General features: G+C 37.8%; 1 protein-coding gene across 1 annotated transcript; it reads right to left on the reverse strand.

Annotated features, from left to right (window-relative positions):
• Positions 1 to 7,592: 7,592 nt before the first annotated feature.
• On the reverse strand, positions 7,593 to 12,189 carry LOC111154285 (dynactin-associated protein-like). The gene is made up of 3 exons (XM_022513789.1): positions 11,902 to 12,189; positions 8,736 to 8,816; positions 7,593 to 7,919 (listed from the first exon to the last, which is right to left on the reverse strand). Exons 1-3 carry the CDS (start codon positions 11,953 to 11,955, stop codon positions 7,593 to 7,595), a joined length of 462 nt encoding a protein of 153 aa, XP_022369497.1. The 5' UTR covers positions 11,956 to 12,189.
• Positions 12,190 to 12,853: the final 664 nt, after the last annotated feature.

The raw sequence follows: 12,853 nt of genomic DNA on the forward strand, positions 1-12,853 counted from the left end.
GGGGTTGTGGACATCGGGGAGGGTATGTGTTATGGTGAGTGCTATGAAGTGTGTAAACCTGGCGATTTGCAGACTTGTACCCCTGGGGATAAAAATACATTATATGTTTAAAAAAAAAAAAAAAAAAGAAAATGCACAAAGAAAGAAAACATTTGAGTGGCCTAATGAGCACAGTCTCAGCAGAGGTCAAACCAGGCTACAGTCCGTCTTCTTATTTCAACTCTCATACTATAAATAAGTATCCTTTCAGCATTCTATTTCATGCCACGTGTTTCTCATTTTTGTGCTTTTTGTTGGTGAGTTTGCTATTTGGAATGTGCCGCCAGCACAGTGCTGAAGTGTTATCTGGTGGTTTTGTTTTGTTTTGTTTTGTTTTGTTTGTTTTTTTTTAAGATTTTATTTATTTATTTGACAGAGATTATCTGGTGTTTTTAAGTGAGGGAAGGCTGTGATGTGCCTTACAGAGAAAATACATGTGTTAGATCAGCTCCATTCGGGCATGAGTTACAGGGCTGGTGGCAGTGAGTTCAATGTTAATAAATTAACAATATGATGTATCCAGATAATGGGAGAGGAAAGTCTCCAATCTGTACTTGAGGCCACTCTAGAAAGCAACATCTATGATGCGTGAGAAAGCTATGGAAAAGCAGCTGAATTTGTAAATTTGTAAAATAACCAGTAATGAAACAATGTAGTGACAGCATTGTCGTTTTGGGGCCAATTCCACATTAAAACCTGTTAAATTCCTAGGGCCTGCCTGAGCCTACTTAGCTATAGTGACTCTATGTTGCCTAGGTAGACATTTTGTTGTTTAATAAATGTCTCAGCAGTTACTGATATCAGTTCCAGGTAACTGTTGCTAAAACACACACCTAAAACAAGGCCATTTTGTTTAATAAACGCCTCAACAGTTATTGATATCAGATCCAGGTAACTGTTGCTAAAACACACACCTAAAACAAAGCCAGACAGGTGGAAACATCCAATCAGCCAAAGCCACATATGTAGAGGTCTGTGGTTGTGCCCTGTAAAACTAGCCTGTAAGACCAAGGGGTCGGCGCTCTCTTCGGAGGTGGCCCTGGCCAGTCAGTCTGACTTCTAATGCTTGGCATAGAATAAAGCGTTACATAACTTTCAAAAAAAAAAAAAGTGGCCTTTGGACTTGATAATCTCCACATCTCTTACCGCTGGATGCTTCTGGGAGGCAGTCGGTGCCTTAATACATCAAGCGCTGGCTTTGTAGTTTCTCTAAGCAGGGTGCGGGTTGAGTTCCATGGGGATACACAAAAGCAGGAGGCATGACCCCCCTCCTCCCGGGAGGGGCGCTGGTGATCGCCAGTAACAGGGGACACTCCTGCACACCTAAGTCCTCAGATGGTGTGATTGGCTCCTGCCCCCAGCTCCCTCACCACTGCAGTGTCACACAAATGGCACATCTGACTCATGATTATTAGACACAGAATTTTGCTGCCCTCAGAGTGTTTATGGAAGGGTCTTAAAGAGTACAGGGCAGGGAGTGCGGCTCATAAAAGGATGAGGAAGTTGGGATAAAATGCTTACTACTTTCTCTAAAAATTTTGGAATTGTTATGCCAGAGACTCTGAATTGTCCCACAATAGCCTTTTCTTTGTTCTCCTGATAAATAGAACTATTAATTTTAACTGCTCACACAAACATCCGGAATAATAAGACATTCTCCAGCCTTCCTTACAGATAGGTGTGGCTATAGGACTAATCTTGGTAATGGGATATAATATAATTGTTGCGTGCAACTTCTGAGAAATATCCTTAGAGGGAAGGATCAATCCTTTCATGCCTCTTCCTTTCTGCTGGCTGGAATATAGACATAATGACCGGAGCTTAAGCAGCCATTCTGAACCATGGAATAGAAGCCAGTTGCTGATTACTTGGAGCAATGAGATAAAGGAGTCCAGATCTCTGAGGACCATGCCATTACTTTTTCCAGCTCTGTACCAGCTACCTTCAATCTTTTCTCTGTGAAAAAGAAATTTTCTATGTTTATATGGTTTCTAGGATTTTAGCTTTCTTAGATCCCACCTGCAAATCATATCATACAGTATTTTGCACTCTCTGGCTTATTTCACTTAGCATAATGCCCACGGTTTCCATTCATGTTATCACAAATGGCAAGATTTCCTTCTTTCTGGTGGCTGAATTTTTTCCCCCATCTTCTTTATCTATTCATCTGTTGACACGTTTTTTTCATATCTTGACTATTGTGAATAATGCTGCAATGAACATGGGAGTACAGATATCTCTTCCAGATCCTGTTTTTATTTGCATCGTAAGTATAACAAGAAGCGCAATTGCTAGATCATGTGACAGTTCTATTTTCAATTCCTTGAGGAACCTCCATACTGTTTTCCGTAGTGGCTGCACCAATTTAAACATCCCAACCAGTACATGTTTTCCCTTTTTGCATAGCTTTGCCAATACTTTTCCTCTCATCTTCTTGTTGATAGCCATTCTAACAGGTGTGAGGTGATAGCTTATTGTGGTTTTCACTCGCATATTCCTGATTGGCGATTTTGAACACCTTTTCATGTAGCTTCTAGCCAATTATGTGTATATCCTCTTTGGGAAAATGTTTATCCTATTCCTCTACTCATTTTTATTTTTTTTTAAGATTTTATTTATTTATTTGACAGAGAGTGAGAGAGGACAAGCAGGGCAGACAGTGAGGAGAGAGAGGGAGAAGCGGACTCCTGATGAGCAGGGAGCCCGATGCAGAGCTCAATCACAGGACCCTGGGATCGTGACCTGAGCCACCCAGGTGCCCCTCCTCTACTCATTTTTAAATTGGATTGTTTTCTCCCATTAAGTTAGGAGTTTTTTATAGATTTTAGATATTAACCCCTTATCAGATGATATGATTTGCAAAGATTTTCTCCATTCTGCAGGTTGTATTTTGTTGATGGATTCCTTTGTTGTGCAGAAACTTTTTGGTTTGATCATGGGATATTATCCTTTTAATATATGATTCAATTTAGTTTGCTAATATTTTGTTGAGAATTTTTGCGCCTACATTCATTAGAGATATGGACCTATAGTTTTGTTTTCTTCAAGTGTCCTTATCTGGCTTCAGTATCAGGGTAATGCTACCCTTCTAAAAGGATTGGGGATATTCCCTTCTCATCAATTTTTTGGAACACTTTGAAAAAGATTGGCATTAATTCTTCTTTAAATATTTGGTAGAATTCACCAGTGAAACCATCTGACCCTGAGCTTTTCTAAAAGTTTAGAAAATTTTGATCACAGATTCATTCACCTTACTCATATTGATCTGTTTGATTTTCTGTATATTCGTGACTCAGTCTTGTCAGGTTGTAGGTTTCTAGAAAGTTGTCCATTTCTTCTAGGTTATCCAATTTGTTGGTGTACAATTGTTCACAGTAAACTCTTCAGATCTTTCTAGATCTGTGGTATCAGTTGTAATGTCTCCTTTTCCATTTCTAATGTTTTTTGACTCTTCTTTTTTCTTAGTTTGTCTAGCTAAAGGTGTGTCAATTTTTTTTTTTTTTTCAAATAACCAGCTCTTAGTTTCATTCATCTTTTCTATTATTTTACTGGTCTTTTTTTTTTTTTTTAAAGATTTTACTTATTTATTTGACAGAGAGAGATCACAAGTAGACGGAGAGGCAGGCAGAGAGAGAGAGAGAGGGAAGCAGGCTTCCTGCTGAGCAGAGAGCCCGATGTGGGACTCGATCCCAGGACCCTGAGATCATGACCTGAGCCGAAGGCAGCAGCTTAACCCACTGAGATACCCAGGCGCCCCTACTGGTCTCTTTTTTTGAAGTAGCTTTACTAAGGTATAATTGACATACAACAAATTGTACTTATTGAAATCATACAATTTCATAAGTTTTAACCCATGGAAACATCACTACAATCAAGATAATGAACATAGTCATCACCCTCACAATTTTCCTTATACCCTTATACCCCTTTGAAATTTCTTTGCCCCATATATGCCCACTCCAGTTCTTGCCCTTGGGCAACCAATGGTCTGTTTTCTGTCACTATCAATTAGTGTAAATTTTTCAGAATTTTTTTATTAATGGAATCATATAGTGTTACTCTTCTGTTTGCCCACTTTCAGCATAATTACTTTATCATGTGGTATGTATCAGTGGTTGATTCATTTTCATTGTTGGGGGACATTTCTGCTCCAATCTTTGTTATTTACTTCCATCTGCTACGTTTGGGCTTAGTTTCCTTTTGTATTTCCTTCAGGTATAAAGTTAGGTTGTTTATTTGAGATCTTTTTTTTCTGTGTTTATTTACTTTCCCTCGTAGAATGTCTGGAGAAGCCCATAGGCTCCTATATTCTTTTCTAAAGCCACACTTCTAAAAACACGGTTCCCTGGTTTGTTCCAGTTCTCTCCTTGCTAGTAACTGCTTTTCCGTGGTGTCTCATATGCACAGATCAACAGCCAAGCTACCAGCACGATAGCTTGGTCATTTTCCCTTCTCCATTTCCTTTCTCTGCTGTTTCAGATAGGGTATCCAACAACCCCTTGGGCTTTTTTTTTTTTCTTTTTTTCTTTACAGGGGGTGGAGAGCTTCCCTGTATTCATGCATTGGTCTGAAATGGTCCAAAAACTTGGCGAGTCCCTCCACATGGTGGTGGCTGACCAAGCTGGGATTTCTCCCACAAACGAGGAGGCCCTTGGCCCACGCTTGTTTTGTTTTCCATCTCCCGGCCGACTTGCCAATTGTTAGAAGCTGGAGGAAGGTCAGTAAAGCAAAAAGAAGGCACTTTGAGACTGAAAAACAAAGCAAGCCTCTCTTTACACAGATTTATTCAGGGTAACTTACTGACAGTGGGGAGCCCACGGAGAATGGTTCACAACAGACACAAAGATATTCTCCGCCCAGTCCGGACCGTAATCCCCAGCTTTTATAGAGCGAGTGGTATGGCGGTGTAGCCACAGGGTGGTTTCCTGAAGTGGCGTCATCTGTGTGCACCAGAGGATCTCTACTAGGTATCTAAAGTGGAGCCTTCTGTGTGCCACATTAAGGAAGCTCGAGATCAGAACTAGCCTTCCCGCAGGGTATAGCTTAACCTCTTCCGGGCATGGAACGTGTCGGTCACCGCACAGGTGTGAACAAGATGGAGAGCCAAAGAGCAGTCAGTGCTGTCAGCTATAGTTTCAAAGTTTAAAAGCTTTTGAAACTGCGCATTCTGAGAGTGAGTGGCTTATCCCATCTTGGAGCTGGGCTACCTATTACAGCAGATTTTCAGTATAGATAAATGAACTTTGGGGGAAACAAAATGCCCACTAGGACATTTTCCAGTAAAGACTCTAAGGAAGTTAGTTACACTCTCATTTGGTGAAGCGAATTTGTAAACTTAGCATCTAATCCTACATAAAGTTACTTTGTGCCTAAGAACGAATGAGAGAGACTCACAAAAGGCTATGTAGCAGGTGTTTTAAATAGAGAAGCTTCCTGACTAATTTAAAATATATTACTATCAATTAAGTAGAATGAATGAATTTTGAAACAATAAATATTAGTGCTTATATATGGTTTTAATATTTGCTGAGTAAGTCATTAAAACTGGGTGATTATTTATTTATTGTCTATACATACTTCATTTAATATTTTCAGAGTACTTAACAAAATTTTTGTTCAAGTGATATATTTTAACTTGTGAACACATTTTTCACAACTCTGTTTACTATTTTAAAATTTTATTAAACCATAAAATTCTAAAGCAGAACAGAGAATCCAAGAACTCATTTACATCTCTATTTTACAAAGCACAGAAACCGAATGATGTCAGATGACTTAATTACAGTATCTCCCAACCCAATATTTAATGTAGGAAATTCATTGCTAAGATTCTCCTTAAACATAAAGGGGTATGTTACCATGTTACCATACCACATCCCCATGTTACCATACCACATCTGTAGTATCTCTTTTTAAAAAAAGCTTTTTTTACTTTTATACCACAAAGTGAAATTTAAATTATCTTAGGAAGTACATTTGAACCTAATAAATTTAGTCTTTCTTCTTCACAGGCATTTAAATAAAAACTATAATAGAAATGAATCAGTTTAGGATCATACTAGGGGAACATGCATACACATTTACTCCCTTGTGTTTATTAACCCTATCTAGAACTTTCTGATCTTTCTTTTCTAAAATATCATCATTCTTAAGTTTAATGATAAGTTCTTAAGTTTAATGGTATTCGTGGTATAAAAATTATTCTCTAAAGACTCAAATTTGTACATCTCTCGGTGTCTGACAAATAATATGAGCTGCCCATATAGAACAATTTTGTAAGGAATGTCTATATTTCCAATCCTTCTTTTGTGGAGTCTTAAGTGTTCAATAAGGTCTCAAAGTATATTCCAATTCACATAGCCTATTATTGACTGCAGCAAATCAACCTAGAATTATATAGAACACAAAGCCTTTTGCTTTAGGAAAACAAAGAACCTCTAATGGTCAGCAAAAAACAATCAGAAGTTGGAACCTGGATACCAAGGCTTTGATGTCCTCTCATGGGGCCAAGTCTGGGTAGGAAGGCTCCTTGTCTAATACAGTCTCCCATTTTTATAGAGTTTAGAGGTTGGGGGTAGAATGGGAAGGTTCATTTAACTCTAAAGTCTCTCCCAGAATGAAATGTATATGCTTTTAGTGAATACTAAACAGTCAATATAAATATTGAACACATCTTGTGTGTAGCAAATTGCAAGCAATGTGTCCTCAAAATTATAGTACAAAATACAAAACAATTTTAGACTTCAAATTTTCTAAGTAGTAGTTTCTGGTATTTTAGATATTAAGGAAAATATCAAATGTGGAAAATGATGTTGACAATATCACTGAAAAAATGTAGATATATAAAATACATTACATTTGAAGTGTTTCTAAGCGTGCTTTTGATTTTAAATCTATTAAACCCTTTTAACCCTCTCATTTTCTATTTTAATTACCTCTACCTAAGTCCAATTCTTCACCCTTTTTCAACTTAGTTTCTCTCCAAAATCTTCCTTGACTATTCCTAACTTCACTAATCTCTTTTCTGAATTTCCCAACAAGAAAAATGAGTCTCTAATACCTGACAGGTATTTAAAAAACTCTTGCTCGTTAAGTACTTTAATTGAACATTTCCTTCTTCCCGCTGGAATACAAATGATGAAAATAGTGAAGTATATGAGATTGTAAAAGAAGCAATAGCTAGAAGGTAAACACTGGCTTAAGAGCCAACAGGCAGGGAGCAAAGTAAAGTGGGATCCTCTTCCTCAGTGGAAACCATTTGTGAAGAATAAAGTTGGTTGTATAGGAGGGATTAAAAAGGAAGTTCTGGGCCCCAGCCTGAATGAATCAGGCTCAGTTGAAAAAAATCTTTTTGCAATCATTTGAACATTGGAGGGTCCAAGACTGAGTCATCACGATATGGGAATTCAGCCAATGATTGGAGCAAAAAGGGCAAGCTTTCATGAAACCAAATGCTTTGTCACCTCTTGGCAGGAAAGAGAGGACCCCTGGACATGCCTCCTCCAGGGGGAGGGTGTTGATCTCGCTGGAGGAATGCTAAGGGCTCAAAAATGTCATTTTTGTTCTTCAATGATAATTTCATGCTCCAGTGTTGTTTTAGTGGTCTCTATGGGGGATGGAGATACCTTGGTGGGGGAGCTTTGGTTGGGCAGAGGGGTAGGAGATCCAGGCAGGGTTGATAAGGCAGGAGATGGGGTAGAACCAGGGATGCAGGTGACACGATTCAACTTTCCATCTGCGTGAATGATGATGGTTGTACTGTTGACGGGCTTGCTGAAGTGGACAAAATATAAGACCAGAACAACAAGTGTTGTGGCAATTAGACAGGCCAAGAGACACACCAGAAATGTTTTCCAGAGTGACCATGGTTTTGCTGTAACCTGTAATGAATTATGAAAGTGAATATTTCAGCAAATGAGATCGTAGTGGCTTAAGCAGCTGATTTCAGTTAGAATAAGGCTAATCTGTTTCATTACTCCAAATGCTATAATTTCAGGTACAGTTCATTAGCTGTCTCTTCCATTCCCTCCCTCTCTCTCTCTCTGTCTCACACACACACACCTTGTCCACAAGTCCATGAAGACAAAATGTTCCCTCGGAATTCCCCCTTTGTACTAAAGCAATAAGGCATCATCTCATATGCAAATAGATTGCCTCTGGAATATATTACTGTTAAGTTATGATCGGCTACTAACATCACAATATAAATTAAATTATCTAGTTAGTCCTCCTTGCTAAAAAAATGTGATGAAAATGTATATCAAAACATTTAGATTGGTTACCTTAGAGTGATGGAAAATGGCAGGTGTTCTTTGGCTCATTGTCAGCTCCTATTTTCATATTACATATTGAAATTTTATATTTAGAAAAATATTTTTAAAATAATTTTTATCTCTTATACAGAAGAGAACTTTCACTGAGCTTGGAAAGATATCAAAATAGAACACGTATTAGCTCTGGTAGGGGTAGGGTCTTCAAGGAATAGAATGAAACCATGGGTCCCTGTTGTCACTAGGAGCTTGTAGACTGGCAGCACAGGAGAAGTGCAGAGTAGTCAAAGGGCATGGGGCCAACGAGGGGTTAAAGGACACAAGCGCCCTGCAGGGAGTCTGTGGAGCAGGGCCTGCCTGCCTCATTTCACCGCTGCTCCAGTACTGCTAAAGACTCCCCACCTCCCCCCAGTCCCCAAATCTTACCCACTGCGGCTGGAGGGTCCCCGTGGGCAATCTACAACCACAGTGGGTTCCTTCATTCGAACAGTATGGATTTCTGGGCAACTGCAGAGAAAGAATTTTTAAATAAATAAAGGAACAAGCAAGTCTTATTGTTAAAGATGAAGAAAGTTTTATCTGGGAACATAAACAAATGAAGCACATAAAAATGATGTGAATCCAACATGTGTTAAAGGAAGAACCAACCAAGTTCTAGAAGAATCTGAAACTCTAATAAATGGTAGGATGATATGAATTGTACAGATACACTTTTCACATCAAATGATCAATGAAAAATAAAATGATTGATTCAACAGATGCCCAAGGATCATTTTCACAAATTTCAGCATTCAGTCTTGACAAAAGCAGACAATACAAATCTCAAAGAACTACAAATAAAATAGACTGACACCGTATTTAACCTTGAAACATTCGGCACATTTCTTTAAAGCCAGGAGGAGTGAAGAACGTCTCCTACCACCTATATTAGGTCATGTTTTTCTAGAAGTTCCCATCAGTGTGTGTGAATAATGGAAATGGGAATATAAAATTAATATTTTTTTCTACATCATATGACTGCTTACAAACAGGATCTCAAATAATCAACCATACAATCTCTCAAAAGGAGTAAGAACTCATTGAATTGGCTGATTATAAAAATATGAAAAGTATATGTAACAGCACTTGTTTGTGTGTGTGTGTGTGTGTGTGTGTGTGTGCACTGCTGTTCGCAGTAATAAAGCAATATAAAACAGCCTAAGCATATCAAATGCTATAGGACTTACATAAAGAAAACCACAACCCTTTACTGAGAAACAAAAAGACAATTTGGATAAATATCCTGTTATAAAAACATTTCAGCAGTATAAGCTCTCAATTCTCTGAGTTTTAATTAATATCTTTATGGGCTTTTGGAGGAAAAACAAGTAAATTGACAAAAATTTCACCTGGCAAAATAAAACAATTGTAAGAATAAAATTAGATTGGATGGGAGAGGGGACAGGAAGTAAAATATTAGCAGTGATCTTTTTTTCTGGGAGGGATCATGGGTGATTTTTTCTTTGTTCTTTGTTATTGTCTATATTTTCCAAGGGCTCTAAAATGAGCAAATAAACTCATAGCAATTGTAAAAGAAATTTTTTCTACTTGTTGTTTTTGGGGACTTAAGAAGTTATAGACTGTCAGATTAAAAAAAAAAATGCAGGGGGGTGGGAGGTTGGGGGAACCAGGTGGTGGGTATTAGAGAGGGCACGGAATGCATGGAGCACTGGGTGTGGTACAAAAACAATGAATACTGTTATGCTGAAAATAAATTTTTAAAAATGATTAAAAAAATAATAAAATAAAATAAGCTGAATTATTTGGCTCAAAAAAAAAAAAATGGGAAATCCAAACATTCCTTTCATGGTTTCAGAAGTCAGTTTCACTATTTCGGTTTTTTGTTTGTTTCTTTTTTGGGTTTTTTTGTTTGTTTGCTTGGGTTTTTGTTTGTTTTTTTTTTTTTTTTAGCTAGATTATCTAATCATTTGACTTAATGGAATAAATTGCATAGATTTTGGCATGTGGGGAAATAAGATAACTCACACTTAATTTATAATGAAAAGGAGAAGGAAATAGAATGATGTATATATGATATTAAAGAGATGACATTTTGTAACTTCCTTGAAATATGAGTCATCCTCTAAAATAAGTTTATGACAGTCTAGTTGCTGAATCCCGAGACTGATCACAAATATGACCTTCATGTGGCGAAACAAATCTTTTATCAAAGCCTATCTTTCTATTTATTTCTTCTGATTCGTCTCTTGGTTCTACAATCTCAGGTTGATTTAAAATTCGTTTTTCTGGGGCTCCTGGGTGGCTCAGTGGGTTAAAGCCTCTGCCTTCAGCTCAGGTCATGATCCTGGGCTCCTGGGATCAAGCCCCATCAGGCTCTCTGCTCAGCAGGGAGCCTGCTTCCCGTCTCTCTCTGCCTGCCTCTCTGCCTCTTTGTGATCTCTGTCAAATAGACAAAATCTTTAAAAAAATAAAATTCATTTTTCTTTATTATGAACATAGCAGTAAAGTTTTCTGAAAAGTAGTTCCTTATATTGAGATTATAGGGGTGCCTGAGTGGCTCATTGGGTTAAGCATCTGCCTTTGGCTCAGGTCATGATCTCAGGGTCCTGGGATCGAGCCCCACATCAGGCTCCTTGCCCAGTGGGGAGTCTGCTTTTCTCTTTCCTGTTCATGATCTCGAGCTCTCTCTCACTTGCTCACTCCCTCTCTCAAATAAATAAAATCTTTAACAAAAAATGAGATTAAATGAGAAATCTGAGTTCTATTTCTGACTCTGCCACTAGCTAAGTAGACTCTTCTTTTTTTTAAGAGTTTATTTATTTATTTGACAGAGAGAAACATAGCAAGAAAGGGAGCACAAGCAGGAGTGGGAATGCAGGCTTCCAGCTGAGCAGGGAGTCTGATGCGGGGCTCAAACCCAGGACCAGGACCCTGGGATCATGACTGGAGCCGAAGCTTAACAACTGAACCACCCAGGCGCCCTAGCTAAGTGGACTCTTAATGTTTCAATTCCCCTATATGCAAAATGAAAAGATTTGTTTGAATGAGGAGTGAGACCCCATACACGTTCCAAAAAATATGATTTTTATATTACTAGAGTAACATATTTTCAGTGTAAGTCTCCCTGTGAGACATTTTCCATAAATTACTACTTTAAATACATACAAATTGGTCAATGAGAATAGATATTTTCATTGCATCAAAATATATTGTAATAAATAATAACATAAACAATATAAAATAAACATAAATAATAATAAATATTAATGTGTGCTATAAACAACATTCCAAATAATTTTACTAAAAATTTTGTCTAGAGGTACCTTATATATAAACATCAAAATTCAGCAAAATATCAAAATTTAGGCAAAAAGTCTAATGCATAATTCCCAAATGATATGAAAAGCAGTATCTGGCATATTAAATAACCCCTCTCGACACTTGTGATTGCTGGTAATAACATCTCAGATTCCATTTACCCTACAATAGCAAAATCAGAAAAATGCAACCTAACTTTCTTGAAGTGTTACATGTTCAATGTTGAAAGCAAGACTATGAGCCGGGAGAGCAGCTAAAAGGCGTTTGTACTCACCAGCTCTACTGGACTTCGTTCAATATCCTCAGTGTGATGCCGGTCACCATGCATTCTGACGGGGCTGCAACTCCAGAGATGTCTATACTCGCTTTGTGGGTGAGAAGTTGGAAAATCCCAGATTTATGTTAAATTGATAATTGTATTTATTCAATCTGGATTATGTAAGACAATAGTCATTCGGTTTCCAAAAAAAATTCCAAATTCAACCCCAAAGTACACGATGTATGCTTGTTGAGGAAAAACAAATAGAAAAACTTGCTCCTTCAGAAAAACAATGGGCAGAAAGTTATCTCAGCTGTAAGAAAGACTCCAGGATTCTGAGCAGATATAAACCTTGCCCTCCTTATTTCACATAATTCATTTAAATCATGAAAACTTGATTTCTCATGGGTTAGGAATTTAATTGTTGTTTCTTAAAAAAACTCACAGAGCCACTCCTTGATTATGAACATTTGCAGAATATTCTGTAGCTAGGCAGAGGGATTATGGCAATGACTAATTTCAAAACTTTTCAGAAATAAAAGAATATTGAGGTTACAGGGTCATGATAGGTGTAGGGGGATAGTGAATAAAATCTATGGCTTTGTTTAAGTCAGTGGCTATACTGAGATGGACAAGGGAAGTAAAAAATGGTTTTACCCAAAAATACAGATGAAAAAGGAAATAAGTATACTTCAGGAGCTCCTGATTGTATGACTCAAGGATTATCCACGGTACATCTGATCTGCTTCTGTATAAATTTGTGTTGCTTTAGGCTATGTAATGATGTCACCGTTTCTCATGATTCCCAATCTTTTTGATGAGCAAGAACTAGAAAAGAAACAATGTCTCTGGTACTTTTCCATCTCTCCCAAGGAAAAGTTCACATGATACAGCGTGCAAAATTGCAGTGGTGTTTTACATCAACCTGAGAACTGATGCTCCGTGGGCCTTTGACAACGTGGCACGC

This window comes from Enhydra lutris, unplaced genomic scaffold, assembly GCF_002288905.1.
Source record: "Enhydra lutris kenyoni isolate GAN:26980312 unplaced genomic scaffold, ASM228890v2 scaffoldscaffold36, whole genome shotgun sequence".
Classification (NCBI taxonomy): domain Eukaryota; kingdom Metazoa; phylum Chordata; class Mammalia; order Carnivora; family Mustelidae; genus Enhydra; species Enhydra lutris.